The 24805-nt window shown below is 59.2% G+C and overlaps 1 protein-coding gene across 1 annotated transcript in view; it reads left to right on the forward strand.

Annotated features, from left to right (window-relative positions):
- Positions 1-14675, forward strand: part of TRAPPC9 (trafficking protein particle complex subunit 9) — a 510796-nt gene extending 496121 nt beyond the window's left edge. Inside the window, exons 22-23 of the mRNA XM_080803019.1 lie at positions 13072-13292; positions 13897-14675. Coding sequence (XP_080659145.1) covers positions 13072-13292; positions 13897-14064 — 389 coding nt within the window. The 3' untranslated portion in view covers positions 14065-14675. The remainder of the gene's footprint in view (positions 1-13071; positions 13293-13896) is intronic.
- The last annotated feature ends 10130 nt before the right edge of the window (positions 14676-24805 follow it).

The following is a 24805-nucleotide window of genomic DNA, read 5'->3' on the forward strand; positions in this document are numbered from 1 at the left end:
GCAGCAAGACTGACAGTGCCGGGGGTGGGTTGTCCCATGAAGCGTCAGAGGGCCCTTGTGAGGCTTCGTGGGGTAATCCGTCCACGGCACTGAGAACAGTGCCAAGTGCACAGGGAGCCTCGAAAGAGTGGGTGTTCATATCCTGTTGTGGTGGCGGAGGCAGCGGCTGCAGGGAGACAGGGAGCGGGGAGGCGGACAGCGGCTCCGGAAGGAACCGGCCCCTTCCCTCTCACACACGCCCTCATTCACAGGCATTTGCTGGCCAAGAGAGGAGCAAGCCTCGGGCCCTTTCCCTGTTGCTCCCAGTGTGTGGGGACACAGCAGGGACAGGCAGTGACAGCCAGGGTGGCCAGGCTGCAGTGGGGAGGGCTTTCTGAGGGAGGGACCCAGCCCTGGGAGCAGACGGCGCGCTCGCACGGGCCTGCACGCACACAGCATCCTGATGCTCCGTAGCCCTTTTCTTTTTCTAGAGGGTGGGGAGGGGCAGAGTGAGGGGGAGTCTGAAGTGGGCTCCACGCCCGGCATAGAGCCCAAGCAGGGCTCGATCTCACAACCCCCAGATCGTGACCTGAGCCGAAACGACCGTCGGATGCTCACCCAGCTGAGCTGCCGGCGCCCAGCTCTGGGGCCCTTTGTTGTCCAGCATCCCTCCCGGCAGGCCTCCCATCCCATCCTACAGACAGGGAGACTGAGGTGGGGTGACGGCCGCCCGGCAGGGCTTGTCGGCCCCGCCCCCAGGGCGGCCCTCGCGCGCACCAGCTCCAGTCACGGCCCTGCTCAGGTGTGTTGTCTGTGGTCACGGGACCAGGGAGCCCTCTCCGCAAGGACAGTCTTGACATCTCTGCACAGAGCTCACCCCGGGAAGCGCTGGTCCTGCTGGTCTAGGTCCTGCTGGAGGGGCAGAGCTCTCCGGGCGTTGTTGGCCTGAGGACAGGTGGGAGGAGCAGGTGCTTGTGTGACATATGGCAGCCACCGACGCTTAGAATGGTGCCTTCCAGGGCACTCCGCCTGCTTGTGCTGGGGCTGGCGACCCTGTGGACAGCTGCGGTCCCAGTGACCCGCCAGAACACATCCCTCAGGCCCTTGGGGTGATCCTGGGACCCCTAGATCCTGGCCTCTCAGAAGCCACGCAGCCCTGGAAGGAGGCAAGCAGGCTGTCCCTGAGAGCGGAAGGCTACAAGCTTGCTATGGGCCCTGTCAAGTTCCTTCTCTGGCTCTGGGCTGCCCAGCCCCGGGGGCTGAGCAGTGCAGGGGTGCCCCTCGCCCCGTGCTCCTCTGCAAACCCGAGAGGACCCAGCCAGTGGCATGGGGCTGCAGCCCGAGGGCATGTCTCGTCTGTGCTGGGGTCTGCTGGGGTGGAGGGGCCGAGGGGGACTGGCACCATAGCTGGCCGGGGCCCCAGGGAGACGTCCCTCTGGGACTTGGTAGGTCCGCGCTCCTTTGCGTGGCACAGGCCTCCGTCAGCGAGACTCGGAATCTCTCACACTTCCCGCTCTCGGAAGCCCCTGGGATGCTCCAGCGCTCGTCAGAGAAGCTCAGCCTGGGAACTGGGAACACCGCTCCGGGCCCCGGTCGGTAGGAGTAGCTCCAGCGTGGGCCTTCGGGACCGGCATGCCGCCCTTGCCACACCGGGGCATCTGGGGCACCTAACCCTGAGACTCTCTGCTCCGACGTCCCCCTGCGATGTCCTCCTACACTATCCGGCCCCTTCACCCTGGGTGGGGTGGGGTGGGGTGGGCCGCCGTGCAAGGGGCCCCTCACCTTGGGTGTGTGCAGGCCTCAGTCTCCCCCAGTGCTGGCAGCTTCCTCAGGCCCTGGGGGAAACAGAAAGTGAGGCACCCCATCTCCTGTCCGTATCCCTGTGAACCCCTCAGCCCCCTTCCAGAGGTGGTGCGAACTCGGTGGGGTGGTGCTTGCTGGTGGCTTAAAGGGGCAGCTTTCTCGTGGTAGGGGCAGCTCTGCCCCTGTTCCCGTTTACACACAGGGCAGCAAGCTCACCACCACCCCATGGTTTGGTCACTTGGGCCGCTCAGAAAGCTCTTCTGGGACCCCAGTCGTCCCTGACGGACGGTGTGCTCCAGGACGCCGTAGTTCTAGGGGAAATTCTGGCTGTTGTCGCTCTAGAGTCTGTTTGACCCATGAACGTGGGCCAAGCACCAGCCAGGTGTCAGGCCCAGGCTGCGTGCGGAGGGGGGGACGGCTCCAGGCACCGTGTCCAGCGAGCACAGCGGGCAGCACCCATAGGGCTGTGGCTCAGCGGAACGAGGGGTCTGTGCCCAGCTTCCTACGGTCACGTTGCGAGGCTGAGCCCGGGCACGAGTGCTGGGAAGTGACAGCCTGTTCTGAGAGCATCTGGCTCGTCCCTCTTGTGGAGCAGGCAGGGAAGCAGAGGCTCAGAGAGGTTAAGTGAGTTCCCTCAGGTCACACAGCGAGCAGTAGATAGCTGAGTTCATTATCCAGTTGGCACGGTGAGCGATTCCCGAGCCTGTCCTCTCAGAAGCAAGTCTCCGGCTTGTCACAGAAGACTCCTGAGGCGGGTCCGCGCACCGCGTGACAAGGAGCTGGTTTGGCCTGGGTGAAGAACGGGCGGTCTTCCTGGAGGAGGTGCTGCTTGAGCTGAGTTCTGAAGAGGCCAGCAGGAGTCGGCAAGGAGCAGGGTTGGAGGGGCGTCGCGCGTGGCTGTGGAGGCTGCCGTGGGCAGGGTGGGGTCACAGTGCGCCGGGGGAGGGCGACACAGGCAGGGAGAGGCAGGCGGCCTGCAGCTCGGTCTGGAATACTCTGGAATCCTCGCTGCACTGAACATCATTTTAGGGCTTCTCTCTCGAAACTCTTCTCCTTCTGCTTTGCCGTCTCCCCCACTGGACGTCGAGTCCAGAGTCCTGGCTCCTCGGCGCGGCCCGTGGCAGGCCTGCAAATCACGGTGGGAGGCCCCACGTACACAGGCCATGCTGGGCCCTGGGGAACGGTGGGGGTGCCCAGCCCCAGGCCTCAGGAGCTGCATCCCCCAGGCCAGTGCAGAGTGCCAGGTGCAGGGACCCTGGCACCAGACTGGGTGGGCAGCTTCCCTGGGGAGGGAGGCCGAGCTGGACAGGGGAGCCGGGCAGGCTCCCAGGCAGAACAGCACACAGCCCGTGTGGACCGTTTCCTGCACTGCCCAACCCCCTTGTGCCCGGTCACCAGAGAGGAGGGCCTGCGGGTCGCTGGCGTGTGACCCGGCCTGCAGGGGAGCAGGTCCTGGGCCTGGTGCCACATCACGGAGGCAGTGCGGGGGCTCCCTGGGTGGCGGGGACCTGCTTTATGTAGAAAGGCTTGCAACGAGATGAAAACTGAGCGATCGAAAAGGTGCAGACGTTGCCGGCGGACAGAGGAGTCAGTTTGAATTCTCTGCTGTGCCGGCAGGCGGATTTCCCAGTTTTCTCTCCCGCTTTCCTCCCAGTTTATCTCCTGCGGGCTGACGCGCGTGTCTGAGTCGAGGCGTCGGAAGGGGGTGGCTTTACCAGAGGTTTGTCCCTGGCGAGCCAGGGTGTTCCCTGTCCCAAAGGGCAGGAACGGAGACCCGGGGCCCGTCAGCTCTGAGCCGCGGTCCCGCTTTTCCTTCCGAGTGCTGGGAGCTTGGTCACGGGGGCGCTCGAGGCCTGTACCTGTCACCACTCGGCGTGGTGAGAAACAGCCCGGATTTCAGGGACCGAACACCAGCCTTCCTGTATTTAGGTTTTGTGCTGTTTTTAGTGGGGGGGGGGGATTTCTGGAACTCATGGGGGGATCCCAGTTCTGCCCATTCTGGGGCGCCACCTTCCCTGTGGCCTCCCCCGAGGCTCCGCGCCCCACTTCTCCATCGTGGTGGGAAGAAGGGGATGCTAGGAGGCACGTGTTTGTGGGCCAAGTTCAGGGGACATCATTTCCCCTCCTGTGCCCCAGCCAGGACTCCGTCCCCTGTTCACACTCGCCCCCTGGGAGGCTGTGGTCTGGCGGTAGGCCCGGCAGGAAGGGAACAGTCTGGCAAACCCCCTGCCAGCCTCTGCCACCAGAGCCTCCTCAAGTTCAAATGTGCCTTCAGGGAAGAGGCGGGAAGGCTCCCTTGGTGAAGGGGACGTGTGAGCAGGGCCTTGTGACGCAGGGCGGGGGTCGTGTGCCCAGGAGAGGGCCCCAGGAGCCCAGCACAGGAGGCAGGGGGGACACGGACGGCTGTAAACGCCACCGTCAGCACGGAGCCCTCCGGGAAGGGGCCTGTGCCGGCTTTGGTGGCGGGGAGACCTGGGTTCAAATCTCTGGGACTGAAGGGGCCGTGGCAATGCGCTCCGAGCTGCTGCCTGGGGCCCCTCATCCCAGCCCCGCTGCTCGCCGGGCTCCCAGCTCAGCCCCGCTGGGCACGTCACCCCCACTCCGCGTGCCAAACCTCTGGCTGGGTGCGGGGCATCGTGCCCGCCTTCAGATGAGAGAGCAGACGCTCTGGGGTCTGAAGGGCTCACCCCAGCCCCCCACTTGGCGTCTGAGCTCAGCCGAGAAGCCCAGCCCCGAAGCTGTGGATGGTGTCCCAAGTGTCTCTGCCCAGGTTCACCACGGTGCACAGACAGGCACGAGCCACCCCAGGATACAGCCCCAGGCGGTCTTCCGGGGGAGCGGGCTCCCTCCGTGCCCCTCCTGTGCTAGTGACGCCTGTGCCAGGCTGGCCCGCTGGCAGCGCTGCTCCGGGGGCCGAGAGTCTCTCCACGAGTGCTCCGAGCCGCGCCGGCCTCCCCTGCAATTCTAGCTCGCCTTAATTTTGATTTAATTCCCTTTAATCTTGAATGAAAAGTTGTAAAAGTAAATTACTTACCCAAGAGAGCCACACGGCTCCTCTGGAACTGCCCTCTACTGCGGGTGATTACGCGTGTGCGCCTCGGACGGGCTCCCTCCCTGGGTGCCGGGGAGGAGGCATTCTGCTTTATGAACTAATTAGCTACCTCAGTGACTGTTAAAAACGTGTGCCGTTTGGTGGATTGAGAGCAAAGCTCCGGCCTCACACGGTGCACACCCTGGACGATTGCCAACGGGGCAGATAGAGCCCGTGTTCTCCCCAGAAACCGCACAGTGGTCCTGGGGCACACAGAGCCAGCCCTCCTCCTGCCCGTCATTGTCACCTCTGCGGGTCTCTGAGCCTGCTCCCCCGAGGGTGTGGCCTCATGAGCGGTGGGGGGGGGAGGGGAGCTTACGGAGTTGGGGCAGGGGGTGGGGAAGAGTGAGGGGGGCTGTGCGTTCTGCTGCCCCCTGCCCCAGATGTCCACTGCCTTTCTGCCTGTGAGGCCTTGCCCAGAACACCGTCACCCTACCTCCTGGGCATGCCCAGGCTTCCAGTCTCTTCTCCAAATTCCCTCAATATGCAATAAAGTAGCCAAAGTAAAATTAAGATGTCCAGACTAAGGGAAACTGCATTTGGCATAATCGGTCAAGACCTGCGGGAGAGTGTGTGTGTGAGAGAGTGTGTGTTTGTGTATGTGCGTGCACACGTGCGCACCCGTGCGTGGAGACTGCAAGGCGGCCTGCTGAGGGCCGGAGTGGGGCTCTGGATTGCTACACCATTGGCGCTGGGCTTCCTGTCAGCCAAAGAGAAGAGATCAGTTACCGGCTCTCATTGGTACAGAAGGAAAACACGCCGGCTACTGTCATGTTGGCATTCGAGAAAGTTCTCCACTTTTTACTGGATGCTTGGACATTGCAGGGGCTCATACCGGATCTGCCTGTGCCTTCTCCCAAGGGACGGCCTGCCAGCTGGTGCCATCACCAGGGAGGACGGGGCCCCTGGGTCCCCTCACCGGACCACTCTCCTCACGTCCCAGGCTTTGCTTGTTTTTCCGATTGAATTTCTTTTGCTTTGCTTAAAAAGTGACAGAGCTTCTCTAGTAATCCCCAAGCCTCACCTGAATCCAATTTGACTCTCCCGTTTAGGCCCGCCCCACATTTATGTTGGCCAGAAAAATGCGTGTGTCTCGTGAGGTTTGACGTTTACAGGTGCTTTCCCTGAAGGTGGCTGGGCAGAGCCTCTCAAACCTGGCTCAGTGCGGCTGTTCCTGGGTCTTCGCCGGATTAATTTCTACTGCGTGGTTCTCACATGTTTACGACACTTTATCCAGAATCAGACATTTGCTCCTGAAGTCTGTTTGGCTGCTGGTTTCTTACAGTCACCAAAGGGAGGAGGGTTGGGGTGGGGCTGAGGCAGGGCAGTGTCCTCGGCCAGAGTTTGGGCTCCGCTGGCCTCGGGAATCTTGACCTAAGGGAGAATCGTTCAGCTTGTCTGATAAGCCAGAGGGGCAAAAAACCCCGCCCTCTTTGCCGCTGAGGGTGATTTGCACAGGACCTTGGGGCCGGCTGGTATTTTAGGTGTTCCCTTCCCCCTCCGAGGAGCCCGCTGTGCCGCTGTGCCGGGCTGGCTCCACCAGGGGGTCCTGGCCCAGCTTCTGCCCCTGCTCGCTCTGCTCCTCTCTGCTGCCCACGCTGAGCGAGACTGGGGGCACGTGCACGTCCACACTGGATGCTCAGCCCACCCCGGGCCCAGAAAAGCAGATGCTTAGGGTACAGCCAGGCTGGGAAGTTCTCCTGGGAGAAGTCTCCTGGAGGTTAGACCCTCCCGGGCTGTTCACAGCTGGTTAGCAACGGCGCCTGATCGCCGGGAGCTCGCACCTGCCCCTGACCCCTCGCCCACCCTCTCTGCACAGAGCAGGCTGGACAGACACCTGTGGGCCCCACAGGCCCAGCCGGACCGCCTGGCGCCTCTGACCTGCACGTGCTCAGGATCGGCTCCTCACGGGCCACCCCCCAACACCGGCTCCGTAAACCCTGCTTTGGACCTGCCTCTCACCTGCAGCCATGCTCTCGGCCCTTGGTTGTCCCAGAGTCTGGCCCCGAGAACACTGGTGGCCTCAGACTTGCCAGGCCCCTACTCTCTGCTATGCGTGGGAGAAGAGGATCCCACACTAAGCCCCAGCCATCTGGTCCTGAGCTCCAGAAGGAGCGGAAGCTAAGGGCTTGGGATTCCAGAAGGTTCTCACAGCTATGGATCCAGGCATCCTCCTCCGGGAAGCCCCCGCTGGGGACACGGGAGCAGCCCATGCTTACCTCACAGGCCCACAGCAAGCTCTCTAGGGTGAGGCTCCCACAGAGCCGGGTAGCGGGGGCAGGCCCTGGGCCTGAGCCCCGGCAGCTACATCGGCTCCCCACATCTCAGTGTCCCTACGTCACAGCCTCACCTGTCGTGTGTGCCCTCCAGGAGGGACATGAGGCTGCCCATCGGCTTGGCCGGTGAGTAAGACATCGGCAGGCGGTGTCGGCACAAGACCCCTACCCCCGCCCAGGGCGCACCCCTCTCCCCCGTCCTCACGGCTGGCTCCCCACCTGAGCCCCCACCCAGCAGTGGCCGCCCTTGGCCAAAACGCAGGCCGGCACGGGTGGCTTCTGCTCTCCTCGCGCCTCTCCAGCGCGGCCCCCCAGGGCCCTTCCCTCCTCTCCGCTTCTATTTATAGCAGGTGCTTCTGCCAGAGCCCAGGGACGTGCTGTAGCATAAACGGGGCAGCGGCTTCAGGAGGAATTCTGAGCCAGACAAAATTAAGTCCGTGACTCTGGCTGGTATTAAAAGTGAAGGAGAAGCAGGCCTGGGGGCGGAGGGAGAAGGTGGACCGTGGCCCGATTTAATGCTTTGAGGGAAGAGACTAATCTGCTCCCGGGAGAGTCTCATGACTTGAGATTCTTCACAAAAATAACATCTTCCACGGGACGTCTGGCCTGCGGGTCGGGGACCCAGAGCCGGGCAGTGGCATGTTGGTCCTAACGTCCTCCCTGCATGGGACATGTCAGGCTTGGCCCAGTCCCTCCGAGACACAGGTTAAAGACAAGTGACCTGGGGCCAGAAGGGGAGCCGGGCACAGCCAGTGAACGGGGGTGGGGTTCAAGTGCAGCCCAGAGCACGCCCACGCCCTTGTTCAGCCGCTTGGTCATCTAACGGGGACCAAACAGAGCAAGTGCCTACCTGGCCCGGTGTTGGGGACCCAGGCAAGTGCCAGTTCTCCTGGAGCATCCAGGGAAGAAGGAACACAGCTAATAGTTAAGCAGTTGGGTAAACAAGAGACAAGATGTCGAGAACCGTGAGAAAACAGAGAGGGTGTGGAAGAATAATGGGGTGGGCGGACTCCGCACTGGGTGGTCAGAAACGGCCTCTCAGAGGAGAGGGCCAAGGTGGCAAGAATAGCAGGTGCAAAGGCCCTGGGACAGGTGTGTGCTGGGCAGGCGCAGGCTAGAGGAACAGGAGGGAGATCACGTGGTTAGAGCAAGAAGTGGGGGGATACGGCAGCCTGTGTGATCCGGGGGAGCCCGACTGGAGCTGCGCAGGGCCCTGGAAGCCAGGGTCAGTGGCCAAAATCTGATCGAACCTCCCTTTTGTTCTGAGTGTAAAGAGAAGCCGTAGGCCAGGTGAGTAGCAAGCAAGGAAGTAATACAGTTGAGCGGCATTTTTATACCATCCCTGTGACCGTTGGACGGCAAGGGGAGAACAGGAAGCGTGGACATAGGGAGGTCTGCTGGGACGCTGGCCCCGGCTCAGCTGGACGCGGGAATGCTGACTGCGGACCCTGGGGTGCCGACGGACGGGGTGTGGGTGCCGAGCAGGAGTGACTTCGGTGTGACCTTCAGCTGTGAGGCTGGGCCTCTCAGATGCCATCGCCCCTCCCCCGACCCAGCTACTCCAGGATACCCTGCCCTCGTCACAGCTGCTGAGTCCCTTCTGTCAAGGGAGGGGACATGTCCCCGAGGTTCCAGGGGTGAGGACGCAGACATCCTTTAGGGGGCATTAGTCTGTCTACCTCCCTGTCTTCTGTGGCAGTAAAGCAGACTCAGGGTTCCAGAAGGTTCCAGGGGAAAGGTTTGACCCTCCAGAGCCTGAGCTCTGTGTGTCCTGCTCTCCACTCCTGAGCCGTTCCTAGGAGGAGGTCCCCTGTGCACAGCTCCCCGGCAGCTGTGGGCCCTCATCCACCACCACTCTTGGGGGCCCGGTCTTGCTGTGGGCACGTGGACAAGGCACCCACCTTCCGCATCTAGAGGGCAGGGGGCCGCCTTGGACAGGACTCGAACCGGGAAGCAGTTAACGGGAGGCTCTCCTCCCTCAGGCACAGCAGGAATGACTCCCCAACAGCTCGCCTCCGAGAAGAGTTTAATTATTCATTCCCAGCTCCTTCCTAGTGGGATTCCTGAGCTGCTGGTGGCCGGCTCAGGCCTGTCCTCGGATCTCAGCTGCTGCTCCCCGGCCCTCCGCGGGGCCCTCTGCCCAGGATGGGACACGGCTGGTCTGGTTCAGAACCAGAGAAGGGAATTGGTTCCAGCAGGGGGTGCGCTGGGGTGGCAGTGCCGATGGGGTGCCGAGCCCCGCCCCCCCGAGCACAGCTAGCATCTCCAGCAGCCCCAGCACCCTTAGGCACCTCTTCCCGAGATTCCTGAACCAGCACCCTACGGGTCCCGGGAGAGGCCACCCGAGGCATCCCCCTCGATTCAGGGAGCCGCCGTCGCTCGCTCAGGGAGCAGCAGACCAGTGCTCCACTCGGCTGTGAGTGGAGTGATGTGGGGCGTTCTGGGCCCTTGGACCTGATCGGAGATGCTGGCCTGCAGAAAGGGAGGAGACGGCTGCTTTCTGAGCACAGAAGTGTTCCCAGTGTGGTGGGCGGTCATTCTGGGCGCCAGATCCTGGGGTGGCATGGCCGGCTGTCCCCGTTTGCCTGGGACCCGGGACTTCCTGGATGCAGGACTTCCAGCACTCGTGCCAGGCTGACCTGGGACAGTTGTCACCCTGTGCGTGAAGACACGGCAGGTGGCAGGTGGGGTGGGTTCTGCCACTCTAGAGAGCCGCCCCTCTTCTCCCTGGGAGGCAAGCCCTCACAGCTCCAAGGAAGAGCCAGCGATCTGGGGGTCCAGGGGGAGTGCTCCCCTCAGACCAGGGCAGGGAAGGCCTGGTTGGGTCCTATGCCCTCTCTCTGGTCCTCTAGCCCTACCCCAGGCCTCTGAGGTAGGATCATGGGATCCCCCCTGCTTAGCTGGGGGCGCGTCCACCACCCCTTCCGCCCTGGCCTGGCCTCAAGGCCACAGATCCCTGCTCCTTCAAGAGAGTGCCAAGGGAAGATGACTGCCAGTAGCTGCGCACACAGCACTGTCTCCCCTCCCCCTTGCCTGGGAGCTGGGGGCCAGGGAAGGGTTAACCAACAGGTGGGCTGGGAGCCGCTCAGCTATGAGCCAGAGGCCAGTCCTCAGCTGCCCTAGCAAGCGAGTAAGGCGCACAGTTCTCTGCAAGGAAAAAAACGAGCAGAGACGTAATGAGCCAGCCACCCTTCGCTGATTTGCACATAATCGTATCTTTCCCTTAATGGAACCAGCAACCGAGGCGCCCCGACACCTGCTCCCTCCATGCTCCCATCTGATTCAAGAGGCTTAGACGGTGCCTGGTCGTGTTCACTGTTCAGCAGACGTGACCGAGGCCCCGCTGTGCCCACCAGCCCGTGCCTGCGCTTGGCGGAGGCCCGTCCGGGCCAGGAGGGAAGCACCCCGTCGCGCCCCTGTCGCCGCAGCCTGGCTGTAGTGCTGGACGGAGATGCGTTTCCGGGGTCCTGAGACCTCGGCTGCAGGCGCTGGGAGGGGGGTGAGGGTCGGCGGAGGATGCTGGGATGGGTGGGTGTAACCCCGTGTTAGCCCGCCAGGCGGAGGCTCTGCCCCCAGGGTGGGAGCCCAGGGGAGGTGATGCGGGGTCGTCATGGGGGGGGGGAGGAGGTTTCCCTCCTGGGGAGGTGGGGATGCGGCGAGGGGCGGCGGCCCTGGAAGCAGACCCTCTTAGAAACGCGCTCACTCCTGTGCCCGGGGTTCCGTTCGTGACACCGTATCCGCGGGACGCAAGGGAGGAATTGAGACGGAGCTCGGTGTAAAAACCCGCACACTGGGGTTATTTAAATACGGAAACAGTGGGCACGACCTCCTGGGGCTCCGGTGGGTAAGTTACCGTTTATTCCTTTAACGGAATCCTCTGCCGCCTTTGAAAACATTCTCACTAAAATGTCCGCGTGTGGACTGCGCTTCTGTCCTCGTGGTTCCAGAGTGGCAGCCGCCAGGCCACGGCGGTGAACACGCGGGTCGGTGGGGGTGGGGGTGGCGCGAAGGGAGAGTCGTAGCCAAGATGCTGAGTGGTGGCTGGGGGAAGGGCTGGCAGCAGGGGGCGTTTAGAAAATTAGTTTTATTTCAATGAACTCCCCAAACTTTCTATAATGTGTTATAAAAGCTTGTGATTTTAAAGAAACGAAACATGGTGGGGTGGGGGGGAGACTTGATCTCAGGCTTTCCTAGAAGAATGGCCTTGGTGGGACACATGGGACACACGCCGGGTGGTTCTGGACCCGCAGCCCCTCCCCACCCCCAGCCTAGCAGCATCCAGAGCCGTCCCCATGTGCCGCCTCGGGCCTCTGCCCACCCCCGGTTCCCGGTGTGCCCCCCCGGTCCACACACATGCACGCTCCCACTCCCACACACGTGTACCCCGACACATGCTCTCAATCACACACACCTGTGTTCTCACACATGCACATCCACGCGGTCCCACTTACACACATGCTCACACACATACACACACACACACACACGCATCGCCCCTGTGCGCACTCTCACACCATCTCTCTTGCACGTGCACACGCACACACACACACACACACACTCTCACTCCCGTCCTTGGCCTGGCTGCACAAGATCAGCCGGAGACAGGCCAGCCCCGCCCCCCCCAGAGCACGTCCCTGCAGGGAGGGTTTTCCTTGCCCCCCCCCCCAAGGCAGGCCACCCCCAACTTTCCTCCAATCCTGGGCCTCCAGGACCAAGTGAGGAATCAGCCCCTCCCACGGGCTCCAGGGCGCCCCCAGTGGCCGGGCGGGAGGGTCTTCCCTGCGGGCCCCTGGTGGAAGCAGCCGCCAGGCAGGAGGTGTCCCCTGGGCCGCCGGTGGACACAAGAGCTAGAGGTCAGCCGAGGCAGGCTGGCGGGGCTCCGGTCGGCCCCTTGCAGCCACACAGCTAGCAGCAGGTGACGCAAAGTCACGACGTGGCCGTGGGCCCCCCTCCCTGACCTCCACGGTTGGGTCTATGAGCCGGAGACCTCCTGCGTGGCCATGTCGGTGGTAGTGCCGCCGTAAGAAGGGACTGCGGACTGTGAGCATCACCCGACAGGCGCTGGCACCCTCCCCGGTCTGCAGGCCGGGTGTTGGCTGGGCTTTGCCCCCTACAGAGGCTGGGGGGGGGCAGGGGGGCTGCTTCCTGCTCTTTCAGTCTCTGCCTCTGACCTCACGTGGCCTCTCCTCCAAGTCAGCTTCCCCTCATCTGCCTCTCCCAAGGATGCGTCTCATTCTCAAATCCCACCCGGGGCTCCAAGTGGGTTCCCCAGACCTCCCCTCCCACCATCCTGCAGGGACGTCCTGGGAGTTTGAGGGGAGTGGGGGTCCTGGCACAGCACTTTCCAGTCTACTGACCCCCACGCCCGTCTCCCCCACCCCCCCGCCCCCCATCCCCGCTCTGCTCCTCAAGTTCCAGACCTCTCCCCAGCCAGCATCCTGTCACCTCTGTGGTGCCCCAGGGAGGGCCCAGCCTTCCCTGGGGGACTCTGGGCCGGCCACTGTGCAAGTGTGTGTGGCAGAGGCCCAGCCAGGTCCCAGGCACGCCACGACAGCCCCTGCCACATTCTTGCCTTCTGGTTCTGAGTCTCTTTCCTGGCTTTTCTCTCCGCCGTGGGCCGTGGCCACAGCCAGCCCTCTCGGACAGGAGCACGGGAGACCCCAGCTGACCCCAGGCCCCTCCGGCATGACACAGACCCTCCGGGAGACAGCTCTGGTGTCCACACCTGTCTTCTCCAGCCTGCACAGCAGGACAGCAGGGACTGGGCCGAGCGTCTGTGCCCAGCACCCAGCCTGCACAGACGGGGCGGCTGCCTTGGTGTGGGAAGGAGGAAAGGAATGAATGGAAGAGTGAACGGGAGACAGGTGCGCAAGGCCAGCGGGGCAGCGCCCTTGACAGTTTCGTGTCCCATGTCCCTTGCAGATGTGCTGGTGGACGGACAGCCCTGTGACTGTGAGGCCGCGGCCTGCCGGGTGGGCGACCCCGTGCGTCTGGAGGTGCGGCTGACCAACCGGAGCCCGCGCCGCGTGGGGCCCTTCGCGCTCACTGTGGCGCCCTTCCAGGACCATCAGAATGGGGTGCACAACTACGACCTGCACAACGCTGTCTCCTTCGTGGGCTCCAGCACCTTCCACCTGGACGCGGTGTGTGGCAGTCTGCGAGCCCCGTGCAGCCCCTGTGGTCACTGTCCCTGTGTCCCCAGGCCCCCCCGGGTGGTGGGCTCAGTGGTGGGTGAGCCCAGGCTTGTCTGTGCTGACCCTCGTTCACCCAACTCGCCGCAGGACCTTACAAGTCCTGGCTGGGACCCAGGACGGTGGCACCAGCCTCGAAGCTTGCTAAGGAGACAAGGCAGCTGCAGGCGGCCAAGGATGGTGTCAGACCTGCTGCCATCCCCGCCCCTGGCGCCCCTTAGTCTGTGCTCCTGGCCTACCGTGGCTGCCTGTGGTGATGTCCACACAGCACAGCCCTCAGCCAAGCCCCGATCATCCGCAGAAATGACATCTCATCCCAGCCACGCCCCGGCCTGCCTCAACCCCCATGTGGCCCGGGGAGGGACGTGCTGTGCTCCTTCCGAAGCTGGGAGCTACGGCTCAGAGAGGGCAGCCACCTGCTTGGGAAGGCACAGCAGGGAAGCCCTGGGGGGACCTCCCCTCCTCCGTTGCCCCTGCGTCCAGGCAGGTCCACGGGTCTCCTGGGGGCCTTGGGGGTTGGTCTGCTCCGGGCTGACATCTGTCCCTCCTCCCACAGGTGCAGCCCGCAGGCCAGTCGGCCTGCCTGGGAGCCCTCCTCTTCCTCTACACGGGCGATTTCTTCCTCCACATCCGTTTCCACCAGGACAGCGCGAGCAAGGAGCTGCCGCCCTCCTGGTTCTGCCTGCCCAGCGTGCATGTGCGTGCCCTGGAAGCACCAGCCTGAGCCCCAGGGCAGCCCCAGGGGCCCGGCCTGGCCCCCACCTTCCCACCATCCAGCCCCAGCCCTCGAACCCACCCTTCCTCCCCTTTCTCCTGTGAGCACCCCAGACACGGCAGCCTCACCCCTCCCCGGACTGGCCAGCAGGGCCCTCTGCTGCCGCTTGGTACTAACCAGACCCCAGAGGGCAGCGCCCACCCAGCCCAGGCCTCCCCAGCCCCGCCCCCCAGTTGGTCCCTGGACCTGTCCCTGTGACCTGAGGATCACGGCCCGGCCAGGAGAAAGGAAAGGCAAGCATGAAGGAGGGCCACGGCCTGGTGGGGCCTAGGAGCCTCCCCTGAGCCCCCTCAGACCTTGGACTCCCCCACGCACCTTCCCCCCCCGCCCCGAGGGCTGGCTCTTCTCCCAAGGGCGCTGAGGCAGCCCCAGCAGGAGGGATGGTGCTGGTTGATGCCAGGCAGGTCTACCCATTCCCCCGGCAGGCAGACCTCCGGGCCTGTGCCAGCTGCTCCAGGCCCGGGGCTGTTTCCGGGCCAGGCTGGGGTTGCTGTGGGCTGCATGTGTCCGTGTCTCTGTGACAAGTTCTCCAATAAAGGGCCCGCCTTGCTTCTCTGCGGTCCACCCGCGTCCGTGCATCTGTTTGCCAGCACGGCCCGGGGCCGGCCCACCCTGCCCATCAGCCCGACTTGGCTTCCCACGCATGCAGGACGGCGCACAGAATCCCCCCAGGACACACACGGCTGGCGGCCTGCAGGGTCGGGCCTGTGTCTATCCAGCCCTTTGACCCCACAGCCCCCCACCCCGTGCCTGCGCTTTTCAGGCCTGGCTCCCCGGCTCCGGTCAGAGCCCTGACTCGCGCCCCATTGTGGGCCTCAGCCCCTCATGACGGCTCTGGCCATCTTGGGCTCCTGGCTTCTCTCATGAGGTCCACGAAACATCTGCTGCTCTCTTCCATCCCCGTCACTCGCTCAGGGAGACCTTATCCCACTCAGACACTTGGGGAGACCTTTGGGCGTGACAGCGGGCATAGCTTGGGCTGGGCATCCCTGACTTGATGGGACAGTCCCTGTTGCAGCCACAGCCCTCAACCCATGAGGCTGGGTCGCCCCCCCGCCCTGGGCCTCCCCTCCTCCCTGCTTCCTTGGGGGCCACCCACCCGCTGGTCCCTGCAGCAGTCGCTGCCCTTCCCGTGGGCAGGCTGGTGCCACCTCTGTCCCCACGGCATCAGTGTGTCTGGCACACGTCACTCCTGGGTCGGGACTTGGGGCTTCCCCGTTTCCACAAGGCTGTCTGGGCAGCAGGGATGGCAGTGACTTGCTCTCAGGGTCCGTCATCAGGCTGTCATGGGGCCTGGGTGATCTCCGTGAGACCTGTGGGCTCCAGGCAGGGGAGAACTTTCTTGGCCCCACCTCACAAGTGGTCGCAGGTGTCCACGGGGGGCAGCGCCTCCCAGTGCCAGGCGTGGCTGGGACACTCGGCCCCTGCTGTGCATTCCCCAACTGCTCTGGGCCCAGGGGCACCCCCTCCCTCCAAGCGGGGAGGGAAACAGGGTCTCCAAGTGCCTGGAGCACATAGTAGGGGACAGTCGAGTGGGATGAGAATCCCGCAGGGGTCCACCCCGCTGCTCCAGCCTCTGTCCCCCAGGGGACGTCGGGAGGGGCTGCCTGCTCCCACACGTCCCTCTCCCGAGGATGCGTGTCCAGGCCCCAGGGCCAAGCTGCCACCTGGGGTTTTGCAGGGGCTCCGGCTGGGAGGGTGAGCAGGGCGGGCGTCTAGCCTCGCCTGGCAGGGCTGGGCCGCCCCAGGGAGGGGCACCATATTTGGGTGGCACCGAGCTCCTGTGGGGGCTGTGGGGGCCTGGCGCCCCCCGGCTCCTTCCGACTGGGCTCACGGGCTGCGCTCCTCCCAGTGCCCCGCCCTGAGCAGCCTCCCCCGTCCCCGGCAGGAGGAGGAAGGAAGGAGGCAGGCATGGAGCGTCTTGGCAGAGGCCAGCCTGCGAGGGTCTTGGTCTCAGTGCCCCCTAGCGAACCCGGAGATGCAATTCTGAGCCCAAGCAGCATGTCTGGGAGGAGGGGGCCCCCACAGGGGCGTGGGGGGCCAGAGGCAAGGGAACGAGCAAGCGAGGGAGCATTATAGTGAGAGAACAGCTGCCTCGGCCCCCCAGTCCCGAGGCGAGAGCAGGTGTTCATTCCTGCCCGCCAGCCAGGGCCCTAGCTTCGGGGAGGGAGCAGATGCTGGCCTCGGTGGCCCCGGGGGCCATGGGGCGGTCTCAGGGGTTCTTGCCGGGGCGGATGGGGTGTGGAGGTTGCCCAAAGCCATTTCTGAGACAGGCTGAGTGTCCTGCGGTAAAAATAGACATTCGATCTCCGCCCCCGCTTCCTGACACTGAGCCCCTGCGTCGCTGGGATTTCCCGGGCAATAGCAGTGTCTTGTGTTCTAATGAGAGGTGGTCGCCAGAAAGACCCGGAAAGACTAGATGCTTGGAACTCTCAGCCCTACCCCCATCGTCGGGGCGTGGTTGGGGAGAAAGGGGCCGGAGGTTGAGTTAGTGACCAGTTAGTAATACCGCTGTGATTGGACGTCGCTGCAAAATTCCTGAACTGCGGGGTTCAGAGAGTGTCCTGTAGCTGAACACACCCACGGCCTGGAGGGTGGTCACCCCAGCTCCGGGGGACAGACCCTTCCAGAGCTCCCCCGTGCACCTCTTCCCTTGGCCATTCACCTGTATCCTTTGTAACAACCTTTGTAATCAGCTGGTAAACGCAAGTAGCGTTTTCCTGAGTTCGGTGAGCCGTCCTCACAAACCATCAAACCTGAGAACGGGACCCCCAGTTACAGCTGGTGGGCTAGAGGTACAGGTGTCCGGGACTTTCAAAGCGCGTCTTCAGCAGGGGTGGTTTTGTGGGACTGAACCCTTCACCTAACTCCGGGTAGTTCTCGTCAGAACTGAGTTGACCTGTAGGACACCAGCCAGGATCCAGGTGGGGAACTGGCCGGGTGGGGACCCCACCCTTGGCATCCGCAGGCGTTGTGAGCAGAGGACAGGTTCCCTCACTAAGCCAGGAAGGGAACAGGCCTCTGACCCCGGGACCCGCTGTCCGGGCCGCCGTCCGTGGCCTCCCGTGGTGCAGTCAGGGCGGGCATGCCGGGGGTGGTGTGTGGTGCCCTGGTGCCCTTCGTCAGCCGCCCGAAGCTCGCAGCTCCGTAGGGAAAGCGAGCCCAGGGGGTCCGCCGTGGCCGGGGCTGGGATTCGGAGCAGGAGTGTCTGCAGCGGGGATGGCAGAGCCCTTTGCTCAGGCGCAGAAGACCACTGCCAGGGCCGCGTGACCATCTGCCCGAGGTTCCTCCAGGACAGGGCCAGGTCTGCCCCATCCCCCTTCCTGGACGCCCATCCACAGAGACCGGGTAGGCAAGCCCGCTGCGGGAGGCCGTGTCCGGGGACAAGTTCTGGCCCGGCCACTTCCTCGGCTCATCACCTGGGCGTCTGGGCTGTTAGGAGATGAGGTCCCGCCCAGCCCTGCACGTGGCAGGTGCTTACCCAATGGCCAGTTGGCCCCTTGGCCACGGTCTGTGCCTTGTGTCCCCAGGCAGCAGGCGGTCCCATCTGTGGTGTCCGTTCCGTGCATCTGTTCCGGGTGAGTCACCCTGACGGGTAGGGACCCCGTGAGGCTGTTCATCCTCAGCTCGTGTCCAGAGACACTTCCAGAAGGACACAAAACAATGCCCTGGCTGCCACTGCTGATGCTGGGGGCCGCCTGCCCCGGGCCAGGCAAACAGGAGGTAAAGAAGGACCTGGTCCTTCTCTGGTCCGGTCCGAGGAAGGAGCCCAGGAGCCTACCGGGCTTGACTGGGTTACACCGGACGCCGTGTTGCAAGCCGGGAGAGTGGCACCTGCCCCAGCCGGCCCGCTGTGAGTGCCGTGGGGCCTGTAGGTGGGCCCGTGGGCCGGTGCGCGGGCCCATCAGTGGGAGCCGGGCCACGGAGCCCACGGTTGTGGTGGAGGCCCCTGGGGAAACTAAAGGGCTGGTTGGCTGGGTCTGTGGGGCAGGAGGATCAAGGAGGACTTCCTAGAGGAGGTGGCCTGGGGATGTAGGGGCAGGAGGAAGGGATCTCTAGCAGTGTGGGAGGGCTGAGCACTGGAACACGGAGGGACCGGACCACTCCTCTCAGCCACTGGGGGCTCACGGGGCCTGTGCTCTGCTGGGCCAGGACCCAGGAAAGGTGATGGATGACCTGGGGGGGGGGGCATGGAGGAAGGGGTCGGGCTCTGTTTGGGGTCAGACGGGGTCATGACCCTGACCCTGCCTCAGTTCACCAGGGGAGAAGCTGGAGGAAGAGTGAGCAGAAGGGACAGCGCGTCCCAGGAGGCCCGGCACAGAGCAGCGGGCCGATGTGTGCGCACACGTCGTGCGACCGAAAGTGCACGGCCCCAGGGCCTGAGGGGGCAGGGACTGCCCAGGAGGCACGTGGGGGCCCCAGGGCAGGTGAAGCGCTCCCGCAGAGGAGCCCCTGGAGCCCAGCAGAGAGGCCAGGCCAGGAGACAAGAGTCTGGAACCAGATGGCCGAGGAGGGAGAGCAGGGGGGCTGTGGCTGGGGGTGTTTAGGGCTGGGGCCTGGTGGGCCCGGGGGACGGGGGTATCGGCCGCTGCCCGCTTCTCCTCGTGGCCTCGCAGCCCACCCCACAGCCTGCCCCGCAGCGCACAGCCTGTGCTCCAGCCGCCCCGGCCTTTTCTTCTCAATCCCCAAGCCTGTTCTGCCTTGGGGCCTCAATTGTCCTCCCTTCCCGGATGGGCGCTCTGCCCACGGGCCTCCCGTGGCCCCTTGTACCTCGCTCTCAGCCCCGCATCGCCTCCCACGAGGGGCCTTTCCTGACAACCCGGCTCTCCGTGGAGGAAGTGGCCCGGTCTGGAACGACCTCTGTGCTCACTCATGCGTCGTGTGCTCTGTCCTCCGCAGGAATGCGAGCCCCTGGGGAGCGGCTGGCAGGTGGGGGGCCCTGGGTGGGAATGGGCTGTGAGCCACCTCCAGCCTGGGGGCCATGCAGTGCGGAGTGGGCCGAGCATGAAGCCTGGAGCTCAAACAGAGCTCCAGGGTCTCCTTGCTGAGCGACCACGGCCGGCCACTGCACTTCTCTGAGCCTTGCTCTCCTGTAATGTGGCGGTGACAATGCCTCCTCCAGTGGGAGGTTGAAGGTTGTATCTAAAGACGTTGGAACAGTGGGGGCATGGCTGGGTGCCCAGCAGACATTTGTTGAATGAAAGAATGAGCACAGCCACTCACCAGCTCTCTCGGCCCTGCCCTCTGTGACATGTGTGGCCTTGGCCATGCCCTGTCGCCTCCCTTGGCCCAGGTGTCCTGCTCTGTAAAGTGGGATCTACCCCATTTCAGCCTCCTAATCCATCGCCCACAGGCACAGAAGACATGGGGCTATTTCAAGGATCTCCCGGCCTCCTAGACGCTCGGTGTCGTCCAGAGGGGGCCTCTGCCGCAGAAGGGACCCCACGTGGCCCCTGCATGAAGAATGTCGAGCAAAGTCAGATGGGATGCTCTTTGGTCTGCATTTATCTAACTCCCTCCCCCAACACACACACACACACACACACACACGCACACACACACACGAGAGTCAGTGAAGAGGCCACAGGAGGGGGAAGGGGAGGTTTGGGCACGATGCTGGGCTGGGTCATCAGGACCCTCAAGACAAGAAGACCCCAGGCCATGCATCCGCTCTCTCTAGTATCCTGAGCGGAGCGGGCTGCAGGCTCCCAAGGACCCACGCGCCCGAATGGAGCGGGGCGGACTGGAAGTCGGGAGAGAGGAACTAGGACAAAGTGCTAGGGGAGGCGTGCCTCCCTGCAGCAGCCCTTGTCAAACAAAAATCCGCAACAACCTAAACGACCATTAGTGGGACTGCACGGGTCACGTGCACCTGCTGGGACGAGGCCAGTCGGGCCAGGAGGTCCCTGCGCAGGCAGCGTGGCCCTGGTGGCTGATGTCGATGCCTGCAGCCGACCCCCCCCACCCCGCCAGACAGACAATCCACCCCCCACCCCCAAACTATGACTTCTGTGCATCAAAAACGGTCTAGAAAAACATGTTTCAGAGGTGGAAGGGATACGTGCTTCCCTTAGAATCGTGGCCTCCTTTGGGGTCGGAAGAGACTTTCGGAATGGGGTGCAGGTTAGGGCACTTTCGTCCCCTTGCACGTGCTTCACAAGGATATGGGGGGGGGAGGAGACAGAGGTGTGACAGAGATAGAGATGATGGTGTTAAAGGGACAAGATGATAGAGAGTGGGATGGGGAGAGACGGTGGAGATAGGAAGACGGAGATGAGAGAGACGAGACCGAAGTCTAGGAAAGCTCGTTCCAAAGAACAGACAGTGCTTGAGTCGCACTGGTCGGCTTATTGGCGATTGTCATTCTTCTTTGACTTTCTCTGCGTTTTCAGTCTCTATAAACAAAAACTTCACAGCAGTTGCTGGAGAAGGTACTGAAGAGAGAAACCTTGAAGGGCAGGAGATGATGTTGTTTTTTTGGAGGAGGGGATGTCAGAAACCACCAGGCACCCTGAAAAGTGGCCCGGCCAGAGCCCGGGCTCCCACGCCCCCTGCCCCTCCCACCGTCAGAATGGCCCCCACTGTAAGAAGTCAGAGCTTTGTGGTGGGGTCAGTGGGAGCCAGGGAGCCCTGGGAAGCAGGAGTGCTGCTTGCTGGCCTTTGCGTGGCCGAGTCATTCCAGCCCTGGAGCTCTGTCACCCATCCATTCCCACCCAGACCGGCCCCCCCAGGAATCGGCAGTTCCAAGTCACACTCCCTAAATGCCTTCCTCAAACCTCAAGTCATTCCTAAGTTTGAAAGTCGTCCTACATATCTAGCACCCCTGCTACCCCGTGCCCGGCACCTTACACAAGTAAACACACCCTTTCTGAAGGAATTCATGTTCGTCCCACAAATTCCCAAGGGTTTCTACAAGGAAAAAGAAGAAGCGTTAAAGTTATCATGTACAAAAGGAATCATTGCATCAGGTATGAGAGCCAGAAGAAATAAAACTCAGGCTCGATGGAAGAAATCAACGATTGGTTTTATGACACAGAGACTATAAAATAAGTATGTTCAATATGTTATGAGAAGTAAAAAAAAGATTAAAATGAATAAAGATCGAGAGCATCATAAAATAATCACATGGAGCTCCTATAACTGAAAAATAGAACTAAAATGAAATGCTCGATGAATAGGTTGGAGAGCGGATTACACCCAGCTCAGAGGACAGGTGAATGAAAGACAGAGCTGAACACGTCGTAAAACATGCAGCCACGAGGACCAGAAAGCATGAAAGAGACCGAAGAAAACTGGGAGAGAAGCTCTCACATACATCTAACCAGAGTTTCTGGAGAAGGCAGTAAAGAGCGTAGAGCAGAGGCAGTATTCAAAGAGATAATGACTGAGAACTTCTCAAAATGAGAAAGACAAAAATCCCACATATTTAAGAATCTCAACAAACTCCAAGTAGCATAACATTTAAAATACACAATAGGCACATCATAATATAATTTCGAAGACCAGATGCAAAGGGATAATTTAACAGGAGCCAAAAAGACAAGACAAATTACCTTCAAAAAAAAAAAAAAAAGAAACAATTTGCCTGATAGCTGACTTCTCATCAGCAAAATGATGAGTTCAGAAGTCAGTGGAATAATATCTGAGAATGTGCTAAGTAGCACAAATACTTTTCAACGGGTGAAATAATATTTTCATATCAAAAAAAAATAGGGCTTTCCAGCACCAAAACCTCATTAAAGGGAATTCTGAAGAATGAACTCCAAGCAGAAAGAAATTGACACCAGAACAAAGTCAGAGATGCCATAAGGAAGAAACAATAGATGAAGTGGCACAAACATGAGTATATCCAAGTAAGCATTGACTGTGTGAATAATGATCATGGGTACTGAGTTCAAACATAATAGAATTAACATATACGGCAAAATAATACATAAATGTTGGTAAGGGGATGATCACAATCAAAGTGTTCTAAGATGTTTTAACTTCAATTTCAAGGGTTGAGGATGAGGGTAAATATACTGCTTAACGTAGATTTAAGCGTTGGTGTTTTAAACATGGAAATTTCAATTCTGGGGTAACCATTGGGAAAATGAAAAATACTGCGAGCAATTTCTTTTTTTTTTAATTTTTATTTTATTTTATTTTTTTTAAGATTTTATTTGTTTATTTGACAGACAGAGATCACAAGTAGGCAGAGAGGCAGGCGGAGAGAGAGGAAGGGAAGCAGGCTCCCCGCTGAGCAGAGAGCCCCATGCGAGGCTTGATCCCAGGACCCCGGGATCACGACCTGAGCCGAAAGCAGAGGCTTTAACCCACTGAGCCACCCAGGCGCCCCACTATGAGCAATCTCTAAGCAGGATACTCTAAAAGGAATTTAGAAAGCACAACTATTCAGTCCAAAAGGAGGCAAAAAGGGAAAGAAAAAGGGCCCCGGAAATAAATGAAAGTGGCACAACAAAACCACAACAATAATAGCATCTTCATATTATGGTTGGGAAAAATGAGACACACAGCAGTTAAGTAACAGAAGTGATTATAAAATAAGTTACAGAACTAAGGTACAACTATACCCCAGATGAAAGACTATGCAGAAAGGAAAAGGAAAAGATGTACTAGAAAAATACCAATAAAAGAAAATTTAAAGCCAAAAATAAATTACTTCTAAAGACAATGACATCATGATGATGAAAGTGATAACTCACCAGGAAGCTATAATAACTCTAAATGCAACCAATAATATAGCTTCAAATACATAAAGCAAAATGTGATAGAACTACAAGAAGTCAAACATCTGTCTGTAACTGAAAGATCAAGAAAACAAAAAGTGTTACATGTAGAAAATTTGAAAAATTCGATCAATAAATTTTATTTCATAGATTTATGTAGAACACTTCACTCAACAGATATAGAGAAACATTTTTTATCAAGCATGTGTGTCAAAATTTGCCTTATGGCCCAGTATATAGTTGAAGGACTGTTATCACATTAATACATTCTCTGAACCCAACATACTTAACTTAGAAATCAATTACCAAAAGATGATTATAAAAGTCTCATGTATTTGGAAATTAGGATACTTACAGTTATTTCAGAGCTGAAAGAAGGAATTACACGGAAAAGTAAGAAATATTAAGTTGAACAATAATGAAAATATATACCAAAAGTTCTGTGATACAGATAAATTAGGGAGGTTTTATAAACTTAAGTGCTTATATTCAAAAGAGGGAAGTATAAAACTTAATGAACTAAGCACCATTCCTAGGAGCTGAAAATGATGGTAGAAGAGATCAAAGAAGATAAAAGACTATGAAAAAGATAAGATCATAAATTAATAAAAGAAGAAAAATAATTTTTAAGAGATTTTTAAAGATTTTATTTATTTATTTGACAGACAGAGATCACAAGTAGGCAGAGAGGCAGGCAGAGAGAGAGGGGGAAGCAGGCTCCCCGCTGAGTAGAGAGCCCGATGCGGGGCTCGATCCCAGGACCCCGGGATCATGACCTGAGCCAAAGGCAGAGGCCTCAACCCACTGAGCCACCCAGGTATCCCCCAAATGTTGTTTCTTGAAAAGGCTAATAAACTTGAGAAATCCCTGGCTAGATTAATAAAAAAAGGCACAAATAACCACCTTACAAATAAGAGGGGACATCAGATACTGCAGACAATAATAGGATATTACAAAAGGAAATTATGAAAAACTTCATACCAATGAACTTGAAAACATAAATGAAATATACGTTTTGTAGAGAAATGTAATAAGAATTGAAATTTATGATAATAATAATTAGGCTGAATAATCCTAAAGCCATTAAGAAAGCAAATTCGTAGCTAAAAAAACTGTCTCAAAATGAAAATCCAGGCCCAGATGGTTTTTTACCAATAAATTCTAGTTCAAGGAACAAAACATTCCAAAGATACACAAAATATTTCTGAATGTGGGGAAAGAGAAAAAACACTCATATATTTTTTATGAGGCTTGTATAACCTTGATACCCAAATCTGACAAAGACAGCATGAGAAAAGAACATTTCAGCCTAAATCACACATCAACGCAGATGCAAAAATTCAAATCTGAATGTTAGCAAGCAGATTAGTGATAATATGAAGAAGATGAGCATATCATGACCAAGTGGCACCTACTCAGAGAATGCAAGGTTGGTTTTGCATTGGTAAAGATATTATGAATTCGCCACATTAAATGAAAGAAGGAAAATCACACGATCATTTGTACAGATGTGGGAAAAATCTTTGATAAACATCAACAGTCTTTCACGACTTTCAGAAAAAACCCCCAAGTCCTCCCAAAACCTCTTAGCAATTTAGGTCTAGAAGAGAGTTTCCCTAACCTGATAAAAGGATATCTAAAAAAGCTATACATACAGCAAGCCTTACTCCTAGTGTTGAAGTATTGTAAGCACTCTGTGGTCAGAAACAAAACAAGGATGCTCATTAGTCCCACTTCTGTTCAGCACTGCATAAGTGGTCCATGTCAGCACAGTAATGTGAAGAAAAGAACGAATTAAAGGGCATAAAGGCTAGAAAGGAAACAAAACTGTCACCATCGGCACATTGTATCATTGATCACACAAAAAATCCTAAAGAATATTCAGATTTATTAGAATTAATAAGTGCTTAGCAAAGATGTCAGATATTAAGTCCATATAGAAAAATCCACAGCATTTTTGT

Source organism: Martes martes (genome assembly GCF_963455335.1).
Source record: "Martes martes genome assembly, chromosome: 4".
Lineage (NCBI taxonomy): Eukaryota > Metazoa > Chordata > Mammalia > Carnivora > Mustelidae > Martes > Martes martes.